The 14,373-nt window shown below is 41.2% G+C and overlaps 1 protein-coding gene across 1 annotated transcript; it reads left to right on the top strand.

Moving 5' to 3' along the window:
* The first annotated feature begins 9,417 nt into the window (after positions 1-9,417).
* Positions 9,418-13,665, top strand: LOC136837288 (involucrin-like). The gene is made up of 7 exons (XM_067102025.1): positions 9,418-9,468; positions 9,636-10,316; positions 10,407-10,796; positions 10,944-11,486; positions 11,629-12,450; positions 12,692-12,871; positions 13,081-13,665. Exons 1-7 carry the CDS (start codon positions 9,418-9,420, stop codon positions 13,663-13,665), a joined length of 3,252 nt encoding a protein of 1,083 aa, XP_066958126.1.
* The last annotated feature ends 708 nt before the right edge of the window (positions 13,666-14,373 follow it).

Raw genomic sequence — 14,373 nt, forward strand, 5'->3', positions numbered from 1 at the left:
ATGTTGCAATGTCAGATACAGCCAATCAATCAATCAGTATTCATGTGATTTAATGGAGTATCTCTTGTTCAGTTATAATGATAGTTACTGCCACAGCACCCTCTAATACACACTAACAAGTTTCAGTCACCCAATCATGGCTGCAGACTTAGGTGCTGTATTAACTAGTAGTATTCGTTATAGTTCCAAAATGAACAGACAACAGCAAAATATAATATAGGCCTCCGAGCGCACATCGTCACTCTACGAGAAAGTTGGCTTTCATTACACGCAGTTGCACAGCGTCTTTACGTCTCCCCAACAACGCTGAGACTGGGAAATTGACTGACTTTGTAAGCATATTTTTTCAACTATAAACTTATAAAAACCTGTGGAAATTATGAAACATAAATTAAAGTTGCCTTGGTCCTGTTGAACTCTTTATTTGTTATTCTTTCTTTTACTTCCCGGAATACCAAATAGCTTTCCTAAGGCAGGCAGGCTATAAATGATCTTAATTGAAGACTGCATGTTAATTGGTACATTTTAGTTCGAAGACTTCCACCACGAACGACCACCTGTCGCTAATAACGACGACTTTCGATGAGCAGCAGCAGAAGATCCTTTTACCAATACTACTGCTATTCGTGAACGTCTGGCATTGAATATTTCGGCTATGACGGCGCGAAGACGTCTGCGTGAGGCAGGAATTCCTCGTAGAATTCCTGCCAAGAAGGAATTTTTCACCAAGCGGCATCAAAAGTTGATAGGCTTGCCTTGTTCAACAGTTTGCAGGAGGATGCTGTTGCTGTTTGAGATTGATCTGCTTATACCAGCACGGGCTTTTGCCCATCGAGCAGCCTGTATGAATATTTTGGGTGTGGAAGGTGGTTTTTAAAGATATGAGCCTTTATTATAATCTAAATTGATTGTGCAGGTTGAATGCTATAATATGGAATTCTGGTCTCGAGTTGTATTCACTGACGAAAGGTCTTTCACTAGTAATATAGTAGCCGCAGAATACATAACTGCAGACCGAATAATAGAAAGTGTTGTATAATCATTAATAGCAGTCAAACCATACTAATTATAAGCAAGGGTAATATTATAATCAAAAGATAATCATTTTTGTCAATAACCATGTATTTTCTGTTAATGGAATTATATTGCCAATGAGAAGTGTGAAAATAAAATTGTTCATGGAAAAACCCCATCAGTTCTACTATTGCCAGCTTTCAGGCACAAATGCATTATTAATGTTAAGAATAAATCACGTAGGTAAACTAGTAATATAGAGTACAGTGTTTACTGAATTAAAGAATAATATAACGGACCATTGCATATGAAATTTGATGCTATTATTGGTATTAATCCTGTAGATGAATGCATTCTTAACTTACTGCAAGGTTTGTTACTTGGTATTTTATTTCCCAAACGATATATCATTATTTTCTCAATTATGAAAAGCAAAGCCGTGAAATTTTTTAAAATTAAATTTTTTCCTTCAGATACTACTAAAGAAACATTTGAGGTGACCAGGAGGGGCATGTCACCGTAAACATGTGGGGCTGGATCTTTCTCACATTGGGTGATATCACCAGGATTGAAGGGAGGTTCACTGGTGAAAATACACTGAAATTGTCAGGATTTTCTTCCTCCTTCATTTCAACAGCGGAATTATTCCTTCCCATCCGCTCCTGTCATTTTCTATTCACGACCGCTGCCCCATCCATACTGCCACAGAATAGTCCAGGAATAGTTCAAGGTCGAGAGCATCTGCAATTGCTGACTGGCCAAGTAAGGGTGCAGTCATGAACCCCAGAGAATATTTGGGCTAATTTGGTAAATGGTTGGAGCCTGAGAGAGAGAGGAGACCAGATCAACTTATGGACCACTGGCGAACACAATGGAGCTCCTCCACAACTGACCGTAGATAGTCAGAACCATGAATCTTCTATGCTAAAATAGATTGCAAGAGGTGATCGGTAGAAAGAAGGTGGCTGAACTTCACTAATATTAAAAATAAGTGTAAAAATTGCGTGCGTATATTTGATTACCCCATGGCGCCTTCTGAACTTCCATGTAATATGATTTGGCACTGATCCAAGCACAAAAATTCAAACAAACGTATGCATATGGTTTAGCTCCAGGTCATGATTATTGTAATTTATTTATTAGAAAGGTGAATTTGATACCTAAATGGAGTTAAAAATCTAAAGGGAATTTTGCTATCCTGATTTCCTTATACATTCTCTAAAAAAAAAACCTCAAGATAATATCATCAATCTACATTTCTCCAAATAGCCCTTTCTGTGAGGACAGGTAAATGACTGAAGGGTTGTTTAACAATAGAGGTGTTCCCTCTCTTATCCTCACACGAGTGATGATAAGAAAGGAAAAGGAATTTCTGTCCGTATGACATTAAAACTTGTATCATAATCAATACATTAAAAATATAAGCCAAGTAGAAGATGATGTGTTTACTCATATCATAATAATTATTTTAATGAACGGCGTAGGGAATAAACTCACAGTATATTCCAAGAGGGAATACAAACCCAAACTATGAATACATGAAACCCTCTGAATGTAAATAATTGTCATCATTGGCAAACGAATTAACTTTACCATATGGTAATGGTTAAAAGTTTGCACCAAGTTTGGGAGTCCTTCTTCACTTTCCATTGTTCGTTGTGGAATTTTCTCTTTCCCTAGTTGTGTTTCATTTTGACTCATCAGTAACGTCTACTCTCTCCTTTCCTTCTATATATTTGCTAATGAAAGAGTGAGTTTAATCCATCTTTCTTCTTTAAATGTTGTTGTATTCAGTAAATCTACACTACTATACTAGTACTAGAGAAATGCTATAAAACATTACAGGCATTAGCATAAACAAGAAAATATTTTAGGTGGAACTGTCAGCCATATACTTTATCCACGACTGCACTACCTCAAGACGGAACAGTAACATGCCATCTGTCTTGATCTACTACTCTACCATTCATCGGAGTCTCCAACTGGCCCACTGTCCCCACCAATTTCTAGCTGAAGTAGCTGCTCAGACTGAGGCCTTCATCGGTACAGCAAAAGAAAGCAAAGCCAGTTTAATTACGTTTTATAATTCCAAAATCCGTAAGACTGCCACAACAGTAACTTAATCCCCAACCCCACCGTCTGCCCAAATTATATATATATATATATATATATATATATATATATATATACAGTATATATATATATATATATATATATATATATATAGATATATATATATATATATATATATATATATATATATATTAGTTTAGTCAAGATTAGATGGTCTTAATGTCATATCAGAACTGCATACTTAGTGCAGTGGTATTTCTAGAAGACATCATGTCACTTTGCGTTAGCTAATATGAGAGAGAGAGAGAGAGAGAGAGAGAGAGAGAGAGAGAGAGAGAGAGAGAGAGAGAAGCCAATGAAAAGCCAGAAACTTTCAACACTCCACTGAGTTTTTAAGATTCAATCATGCTGTTGCACTTCTTTATAGCTGCCTCTATCATAGTATCTGTAGGAAACGCACTGCAACTGATACTGTAAACTTGGCTTATGTTATATGTTAAAATATCCTGTTATGATGTTCAGATTTTCTACCAATACCAATATAATTTTTTAATTTTTATAAATTTTAAGTATTGTGTAATGAATATGACATAAATAATGACAGACACGGTGATAAAATAACGTCTTGGCCGAAAGTTAAATGGAATCTTTAATAAACTTATATTAAAAGTGACAGCAATTTATACAGCGATGTCACCTACTCAGATTTTTTTTTTTATTCCTTGTGTGTGTGTGTCTTTCTTCAATCCAAACCTAATGACTCCCTCCCACTAAACGAACTCAGAGCTAATTGGTGAACTCTCTAACGGAGAAAGAGTCCTCCCCCATCCCCCTCAGTAAACACTGTTACCATATCATTTTTTTAACTCTCTCATGAAGGTGTACCAGGGAAACCTGTGTCCAACTGTACCTTAACTCTTGGGGCATTCTCCCTTAACTTTGGGAACATTCTATGTTTTGAATGTATTATATGAGTAGCTGAGAAGAGGCCATGTTTGGCTGTTGACATGATGTCAACAGTAGCGGAAATACTATGTTGCTGCTAAGATGTTGGGCTACATTATGCCATCCTCCACACACATAAAGGCTATCACAAATGGGCGACGAGGATAACCTGTGAAGAGACGTCTGCAACAAAGTTATGAGGTGTCAAGAGCCTGTTCATCCAGAAACCTGGTTTGTGTTGGAGCCGCCAAGTTTGCATAGAGCCAAGGCTAGACTACGGTAGCCTTAGTTAGCCTACCCTACTGGATACGTGAGTAACTTCAGCCTAAGTTAGATTACCGGTGACGATGACTACCCCGCTACAGTTAACGCCCTTACCAGCATTTTCCCCTCAGGAGTCTGCAAATGTTTCCCAGAAGTAGGCAGACTGGAAGGAGTCTTTTTCATACTATATACAAGGTAGTGGTATAACAAAAGATGCCCAGAAAAAAGCTGTATTGCTTCACCAAGCAGGTATGGAAGTTCAGCGTATTTTTAGAACATTAACTGTTGCTGGTGATACTTTTGATGATGCAGTTGCAGTTTTGGATAACCATTTTATGCCTAAGAAGAATGTTGCATATGAGAGGCATGTTTTCAGGCAAGCTTGCCAAGGTCCATCCGAAAGTATGGATACTTACTTAACTAGGTTAAGAAATTTGATTAAGTCGTGTGAGTACCCTGCAGCTGAGGTCAATTTTAATTTAAGGGATCAGATCATAGAGAAGTGTTTTTTTAAGAAACTAAGAGTAAGGTTTTTAAGGGAAAGAAACCTAACTTTATTAGATAATATTGTGGAGATGGCAAATCGAAGAGGATTCTGTTAGGCCTAGGCCAGATAATCTTAAAGTGAATAAGTTACGTTATCAAGCCCATGTTAATGGTACATTTCAAGGAAAAAGAGGAGGAAGCGCAGGAAATTTTGTGCATTCTAATAGGCTGAGAAATGGTAAGCCTAACTTTAGTGTAAATCAAAATTGTTGGCGATGTGGTCTGCAAGGTCATTGGCATAATGACTGTGTTGTTGCAAGGGATAAGGCATGCCGAAGGTGTGGTAAGATTGGACATTTGGCCCGTATTTGCCGGTCCAACCTCAGTAGTGTTTCTCATACAAATTATGAGTCAGAACATAAGCCTAAAGGTCAGTGTCACAACCTGAAATGAAAAAGTCCAGGGAAGAAGTGGTAGTTCTGGAAATTATTCCAGAGGCCCCAGAGGTCATGCTGGGCCAAACCAGCATGTCAATGTTGTTAAAGATTCTCAGAGTGAAACTTTTTATGATGATGATGATCACTAGGAGGATCATTATTTGTTTAATGTCAGAGGCATTTGTGAAACATCTACTTTATTTAATTTTAATGTTAGTAACGTGCCAATTAAATTTATGATTGATTCAGGTGCTACTTGTAATGTTATTACTGCAATTGATTTTGAGATGTTGAGTATGTATGTATGTTTAAGAAACTGTAATAAGAATCTGTATCCTTATGGTGTCACAACTCCATTAAAGGTAAGAGGAGAATTCAGCAGTAAGATTGAATCTCCATCTGGGAGAGTTTGTGTGGAGGCAGATTTTATTGTGGTAGAGAAAAAATGTCATTGATGTTAATTTACTTGGAAAAATACTGCCATAGCAATAAATATGTTAAGGATTGGTGAGGATGTAAATGCAATAAATACTAGTACTGCATGTGATAAGTATTCCAGTTTGAAAGTTAAATATGAAACTTGCTTTTCAGGTCTGGGTAAGTTGACTGATTTTTCATTGAAGTTACATGTTAACCCTAATGAAACCTGTAGCACAACCTATGAGAAGAATTCCTTTAATATTAGGGGCAAGTGGAAAAACACTTGATGATTTGTTGGGTTTGGATATCATTGAACCAGTACAGGGACCAACTGAATGGGTATCGGCTCCTGTATTCGTCCCAAAGCCTGGGAATAGTAAGGAATTGCGACTCTGTGTTGATATGAGAAGAGTCAGTGAGGCTATTTTGAGAACTAGACATCCAATTCCTACTATTGATGAATTGTTGATTGATATGAATGGTGCTGTTGTTTTTTCTAAACTTGATTTGAAGTGGGGTTTTCATCAAATTGAGTTAGACCCTGAGAGTAGATATTTAACAGCTTTTGTAACTCACAAAGGTTTGTTTAGGTACAAACGGTTGTTGTTTGGAGTTAACTGTGCTCCTGAGGTTTATCAACATATTATACAACAAGTATTACATGATTGTGAAGGAGTTAAAGTGCTAGCAGATGACATAATTGTGTATGGTACTAATGTCAAAGAGCATGACAAAAGGCTGGAAAAGGTATTGGCAACATTGTGTAGTAGAAATCTAACTCTGAATCCAGATAAATGTAAATTTGGTATAGAAAAACTAGTATTTATGGGTCATGTTTTATCAAAGAGAGGCATTGAACCTACTGATGACAAAGTCAGAGCTGTAAACGAGGCTAAGAAGCCTAAAAATGTAAACAAGGTTAGGAGTTTCCTTGGTCTTGTAAATTACTGTGGAAGGTTTATAAATAATCTGTCTACTGTTGAAGAACCATTGAGAAGGTTAACTAGGAAGAATGTAATTTGGCATTGGGGAAGTGAACAGGAACATTCATTCAGGGAATTAAAAAGAAGACTTACTTCTGCTGAGAGCATGGCTTATTTTAATCCAGTATTACCTACTCAAGTAATTGTAGATGCTAGTCCAATTGGACTGGGAGCTATTTTAGTACAGAAACAGGATAATGGATGTTTCAAACCTGTAATTTATGCCAGTAGATCTTTGACAGATGTTGAACGTCGGTACTCCCAGACAGAAAAAGAGGCACTTGCCGTTGTTTGGGCTTGTGAAAGGTTTAGACTATATGTTTTAGGTATTCATTTTGAGCTAATTAGTGATCATAACCCACTAGAGGTGATATAGTCTCCTAAGTCAAAACCTCCTTTGCGTATTGAAAAGTGGGCTCTAAGACTGCAGCCTTTTGATTTTAAAGTAAGGTATAAACCTGGGAGGACTAATGCAGCTGATGCATTGTCGAGATTGCCCTTATCAGATATTCCTAAAAGTAATGTAGCTGAAGAATATGCTTACTTTATTGCCAAAAGTGCAACACCAGTAGCCTTAACTACTAAGGAAATTGAACAAGAGTCTGGTGTTGATGTTGAGTTGAGTAAAGTCCGTAAGGCTATCAGAAATGGTGATTGGAATGAGGTTCCAGATTTTAAACATGTTAAAGATGAAGTATGTATTTTGGGATGTTTACTCTAAGAGGTCAAAGAATAATAATACCTAAATCTTTAAGAAGGCAAATTCTGACTTAGCTCATGAAGGCCATCAGGAATTGTAAAATGTAAAAGTAGACTAAGACAGAAAGTGTGGTGGCCAGGATTAGATAAAGAAGTGGAACATTATGTAAGAAATTGTAAAGCATGTTTGTTAATGAGTAGTAATAATAAGCCAGAACCCTGAAACCTACTCCTTTACCTGATAGGCCATGGCAACACATTGGTGTTGATATATGTAGACCTTTACCAACTGGTGAGAGTTTGTTAGTTGCTGTGGATTATTATTCTAGATGGTTTGAAGTAGGAATACTGTAAGATGTCTTGATCATTGGTTTACATCTCATGGTTTACCAGAGCTCATTGTAACTGATAATGGTGTGCAGTTTACATCTGCAGAGTTTAAAGATTTTGTAAGGGTAAATGGTATTTGTCACAGAAAAGTAACACCTTATTCCCTCAAGCTAATGGTGAAGTGGAGAGACAAAATAGGTCTATTATGAAAGCTATTAAAACAATTAGAGCTGAAGGGAAGGATTGGAGAAAAGAGTTAAATACTTTTCTTAAAGCTTACAGATCCACTCCTCATACTGTAACTAATGTTAGTCCTGCTGAAATCATGTATGGTAGGAAAATTAGAACAAAATTGCCTGAAATGTGTTCAGATTACACTGGTTGTGATGATGAGATTAGAATAAGGGACCAAAAATGTAAAGAAAAGGGGAAAGAGTACTATGATAAGAAATTCTATGTAAAAGAGGGACAAGTAAGCAAAAGTAATTTAGTAGTTTTACAACAAAGTAAAGAAAATAAATTGTCACCAAATTTCTGTAGTGAACCTTATAGAGTCATTGAGAAAAAAGGTAATAGTGTTCAAGTTGAGAGTACTGAGGGAATACAAAGGAGGAGGAATGTTGTTCATATGAAAAAAATTAATTTTGAAAATGAAAAAGATAAGTTTGAGTTTTGGAATGATTGTAGTAATGATGTTGGTGAATTCAGTGATATTAATGAATTCCATTTTAGATCTGACAATGATGAGTTTCATGTAAATAGTTCAGTGTCAGGTCAGGAACAACCAAATGTTAATTCAAATGATAATGCTACAACAAGTAGACCTACACCAGGTGCTGATATTGTTGAAAGGTCTACTAGGGTAAGGAAACCTCCTAGATATTTGAATGACTATGTGAGGTAATGAAGTTTTGTGCATACAGTATGATGTCATTTATACTGAGTTGCTGTTGAGTGTAAAATGTTTTTCCTGTTGTTTTGTAAAGGAAAAGAACCTTGATTTTTTTTACATTGTTTTATAGCATGGGTGTTGAGTTTGAATGCTCAATAAGGCAGGGATGTAGTGTCTGTAAAAAACCCCATTTTCTTTAATGCACTATGTACCTTAACTCTTGGGGCATTCTCCCTTAACTTTGGGAACATTCTATGTTTTGAATGTATTGCGCGAGAAGCTGAGAAGAGCGCCATGTGTTTGGTTGTTGATACATTGTCGGAACAGTAGCGGAAATAAAGTTATGTTGCTGCTAAGATGCTGCTGTTATTACGCCATCCTCCACACATAAAGGCTATCACAGCACCAGACCACAGAATTGTTGACCAGAAGGCACCAGACCTTAGAACTGTTGACCAGAAGGCACCAGACCTTAGAACTGTTGGCCAGAAGGCACCAGACCTTAGAACTGTTGACCAGAAGGCACCAGACCACAGAATTGTTGACCAGAAGGCACCAGACCACAGAACTGCTGACCAGAAGGCACCAGACCTTAGAACTGTTGGCCAGAAGGCACCAGACCTTAGAACTGCTGACCAGAAGGCACCAGACCACAGAATTGTTGACCAGAAGGCACCAGACCTTAGAACTGTTGGGCCAGAAGGCACCAGACCTTAGAACTGTTGGCCAGAAGGCACCAGACCAGAATTGTTGACCAGAAGATACCAGACCTTAGAACTGTTGACCAGAAGGCACCAGACCTTAGAAATGTTGGCCAGAAGGCACCTGTAGTGTCTGTAAAAGAAGGCCCAGACTTTTCTTGAACAGAAGCACTATGTACCTTAAACTGTTGGGGCATTCTCACCAGACCACAGAATTTTGGAAGGTACAGACTAAAACTGTTTTTGAATGGCATTGCATTAGAACTGCTGAGAAGAGCACCAGACCTTGGTTGTTGGCCAGACATTGACGGAACAGTAGGCGAGAAGGCAAGACCTTAGAACTGTTGTTGAAGGCACCAGATGCACAGAATTGTTGACTAGAATCCTCCAGACATTAAATCTGCTGACCAGAAGGCACCAGACCACAGAACTGTTGGCCAGAAGGCACCAGACCTTAGAACTGTTGACCAGAAGGCACCAGACCTTTAGAACTGTTGGCCAGAAGGCAGAAGACCTTAGAACTGTTGACCAGAAGGCACCAGACCACAGAATTGTTGACCAGAAGGCACCAGACCACAGAACTGCTGACCAGAAGGCACCAGACCTTAGAACTGTTGGCCAGAAGGCACCAGACATTAGAACTGCTGACCAGAAGGCACCAGACCACAGAATTGTTGACCAGAAGTCACCAGACCTTAGAAATGTTGACCAGAAGGCACCAGACATTAGAACTGTTGGCCAGAAGGCACCAGACAGAATTGTTGACCAGAAGATACCAGACCTTAGAACTGTTGACCAGAAGGCACCAGAACTTAGAACTGTTGACCAGAAGGCACCAGACCTTAGAACTGTTGACCAGAAGGCACCAGACCACAGAATTGTTGAACAGAAGGTACCAGACCTTAAAACTGCTGACCATAAGGCACCAGACATTAGAACTGTTGGCCAGAAGGTACCAGACCTTAAAACTGCTGGCCAGAAGGCACCAGACATTAGAACTGTTGGCCAGAAGGCACCAGACCTTAGAACTGTTGGCCAGAAGGCACCAGACCTTAGAACTGTTGGCCAGAAGGCACCAGACCTTAGAACTGTTGGCCAGAAGGCACCAGACCACAGAATTGTTGACTAGAAGGCACCAGACCTTAGATCTGTTGACCAGAAGGCACCAGGCCTTAGAACTGTTGGCCAGAAGGCACCACACCACAGAACTGTTGACCAGAAGGCACCAGACCACAGAACTGTTGACCAGAAGGCAGAAGACCTTAGAACTGTTGACCAGAAGGCACCAGACCACAGAATTGTTGACCAGAAGGCACCAGACCACAGAACTGTTGACCAGAAGGCACCAAACCTTAGACCTGTTGACCAGAAGGCACCAGACCACGGAACTGTTGGCCAGAAGGCACCAGACCACAGAATTGTTGACCAGAAGGCACCAGACCACAGAACTGTTGACCAGAAGGCACCAGACCACAGAATTGTTGACCAGAAGGCACCAGACCACAGAACTGTTGACCAGAAGGCACCAGACCACAGAACTGCTGACCAGAAGGTACCAGGCCACAGAACTGTTGACCAGAAGGCACCAGACCACAGAACTGTTGGCCAGATTGCGCCAGACCACAGAATTGTTGAGCAGAAGGCACCAAACCTTAGAACTGTTGACCAGAAGGCACCAGACAAAAAAATTGTTGACTAGAAGGCACCAGACCTTAGAACTGTTAACCAGAAGGCACCAGACCTTAGAATTGTTGATCAGAAGGCACCAGACCACAGAACTGTTGACCAGAAGGCACCAGACCACAGAATTGTTGACCAGAAGGCACCAGACCTTAGAACTGTTGGCCAGAAGGCACCAGACCACAGAATTGTTGAGCAGAAGGCACCAGACCTTAGAACTGTTGAGCAGAAGGTACCAGACCACAGAATTGTTGACCAGAAGGCACCAGAAATTAGAACTGTTGACCAGAAGGCACCAGACCACAGAAATGTTTACCAGAAGGCACCAGACCACAGAACTGTTGACCAGAAGGCACCAGACCTTAGATCTGTTGACCAGAAGGCACCAGACCACAGAATTGTTGACCAGAAGGCACCAGACCACAGAACTGTTGACCAGAAGGCACCAGACCACAGAACTGTTGACCAGAAGGCACCAGACCTTAGAACTGTTAACCAGAAGGCACCAGACCACAGTGCTGTTGACCAGAAGGCACCAGACCTTAGAACTGTTGACCAGAAGGCACCAGACCTTAGAACTGTTGACTAGACCCACAGAATTGTTGACCAGAAGGCACCAGACCACAGAACCGTTGACCAGAAGGCACCAGACCACAGAACTGTTGACCAGAAGGCACCAGACCATTAGGACTGTTGACCAGAAGGCACCAGACCACAGAACTGTTGACCAGAAGGCACCAGACCACAGAACTGTTGACCAGAAGGCACCAGACCACAGAACTGTTGACAAGAATGCACCAGACCACAGAACTGTTTACCAGAAGGCACCAGACCACAGAACTGTTGACCAGAAGGCACCAGACCACAGAATTGTTGACCAGAAGGCACCAGACCTTAGAACTGTTGACCAGAAGGCACCAGACCTTAGAACTGTTGACCAGAAGGCACCAGACCACAGAATTGTTGGCCAGAAGGCACCAGACCACAGAACTGTTTACCAGAAGGCACCAGACCTTAGAACTGTTGACCAGAAGGCACCAGACCACAGAACTGTTGACCAGAAGGCACCAGACCTTAGAACTGTTGACCAGAAGGCACCAGACCACAGGACTATTTACCAGAAGGCACCAGACCTTAGAACTGTTGACCAGAAGGCACCAGACCACAGAACTGTTGACCAGAAGGCACCAGACCACAGAACTGTTGACAAGAATGCACCAGACCACAGAACTGTTTACCAGAAGGCACCAGACCTTAGAACTGTTGACCAGAAGGCACCAGACCACAGAATTGTTGACCAGAAGGCACCTGACCTTAGAACTGTTGACCAGAAGGCACCAGACCACAGAACTGTTGACCAGAAGGCACCAGACACAGAATTGTTGACCAGAAGGCACCAGACCTTAGAACTGTTTACCAGAAGGCACCAGACCACAAAATTGTTGACCAGAAGGCACCAGACCTTAGAACTGTTGACCAGAAGGCACCAGACCTTAGATCTGACCACAGAACTGGCTGACCAGAAGGTACCACAGAACTGTTTACCAGAAGGCACCAGACCTTAGAACTGTTTACCAGAAGGCACCAGACCACAGAACTGTTGACCAGAAGGCACCAGACCACAGAACTGTTGACCAGAAGGTACCAGACCACAGAACTGTTGACCAGATGGCACCAGATCACAGAATTGTTGACCAGAAGGCACCAGACCACAGAACTTATTGACCAGAAGGCAGGGCACCAGACCACAGAATTGTTGACCAGAAGGCACCAGACCACAGAACTGTTTACCAGAAGGCACCAGACCACAGAATTATTGACCAGAAGGCACCAGACCACAGAACTGTTTACCAGAAGGCACCAGACCACAGAATTGTTGACCAGAAGGTACCAGACCACAGAACTGTTGACCAGAAGGTACCAGACCACAGAACTGTTGACCAGAAGGTACCAGACCACAGAACTGTTAACCAGATGGCACCAGATCACAGAAGTGTTTACCAGAAGGCACCAGACCTCAGAATTATTGACCAGAAGGCACCAGACCACAGAACTGTTTACCAGAAGGCACCAGACCACAGAAGTGTTGACCAGAAGGCACCAGACCACAGAACTGTTGACCAGAAGGCACCAGACACAGAACTGTTTACCAGAAGGCACCAGACCACAGAATTGTTGACCAGAAGGCACCAGACCACAGAACTGTTGACCAGAAGGTACCAGACCACAGAACTGTTGACCAGAAGGCACCAGATCACAGAATTGTTGACCAGAAGGCACCAGACCACAGAACTGTTTACCAGAAGGCACCAGACCACAGAATTACTGACCAGAAGGCACCAGACCACAGAACTGTTTACCAGAAGGCACCAGACCACAGAATTGTTGACCAGAAGGTACCAGACCACAGAACTGTTGACCAGAAGGCACCAGATCACAGAACTGTTTACCAGAAGGCACCAGACCACAGAATTGTTGACCAGAAGGCACTAGACCTTAGAACTGTTGATCAGAAGGCACCAGACCACAGAATTGTTGACCAGAAGGCACCAGACCTTAGAACTGTTGGCCAGAAGGCACCAAACCTTAGACCTGTTGACCAGAAGGCACCAGATCACAGAACTGTTGACCAGAAGGCACCAGACCACAGAATTGTTGACCAGAAGGCACCAGACCTTCGAACTGTTGACCAGAAGGCACCAGACCACAGAATTGTTGACCAGAAGGCACCAGATCTTTGAACTGTTTACCAGACGGCACCAGACCACAGAATTGTTGACCAGAAGGCACCAGACCACAGAACTGTTGACCAGAAGGCACCAGACCACAGAACTGTTGACCAGAAGGCACCAGACCTTAGAAGTGTTGACCAGAAGGCACCAGACCACAGGATTGTTGACCAGAAGGCACCAGAAACAGAACTGTTGACCAGAAGGCACCAGACCACAGAATTGTTGAGCAGAAGGCACCATACCTTCGAACTGTTGACCAGAAGGCACCAGACCACAGAACTGTTTACTAGAAGCACCTTCACCCTCAGCTAAGGTACAGATCAAACAGGATTAAAAATTTAGAGCCGTTCAGATGTGCCCTGTGCACCCATCCGTAAGAACTGTATAAGGGCAAAACAATCTTTCGTCATGTGCTTAAGAATCGTGAGCGCAAAACATCTGCAAATCATATATAATCAGTCCCTTTACTGAGAAATTCAAACTCTTACCTTTTTATTTTGAAGTCATATTTTTTCAAGTCATACCAATTTTTTTGTGAGAAACTCATATCCACTAAGTGTTATAAAGATCAGAAATAAACAGTAGAAAAAAAGAAGCCAAAAAAATCTAATTCTAACATTTTTCATTACATACCCTCTGCGTGTTGTTTACCCATGGACTAATGATTCTGTTGTCAGATCTATCATTTAATTTACCAACGAACGTGTTGAAGTTAGT

The sequence above is a fragment of the Macrobrachium rosenbergii genome, chromosome 58, assembly GCF_040412425.1.
Source record: "Macrobrachium rosenbergii isolate ZJJX-2024 chromosome 58, ASM4041242v1, whole genome shotgun sequence".
In the NCBI taxonomy this organism is placed as follows: domain Eukaryota; kingdom Metazoa; phylum Arthropoda; class Malacostraca; order Decapoda; family Palaemonidae; genus Macrobrachium; species Macrobrachium rosenbergii.

What these genes read in the sequence shown, in the direction of transcription:
- LOC136837288 (XM_067102025.1), top strand. Translation starts at nt 9,418, where the DNA reads ATGTACCTTAAACTGTTGGGGCATTCTCACCAGACCACAGAATTTTGG. An exon ending in AGACCACAGAATTTTGGAAG is followed by an intron (nt 9,469 to 9,635) that starts GTACAGACTAAA and finishes AGAATCCTCCAG; the next exon opens with ACATTAAATCTGCTGACCAG. An exon ending in TTAGAACTGTTGGCCAGAAG is followed by an intron (nt 10,317 to 10,406) that starts GCACCAGACCTT and finishes GTTGACCAGAAG; the next exon opens with GCACCAGGCCTTAGAACTGT.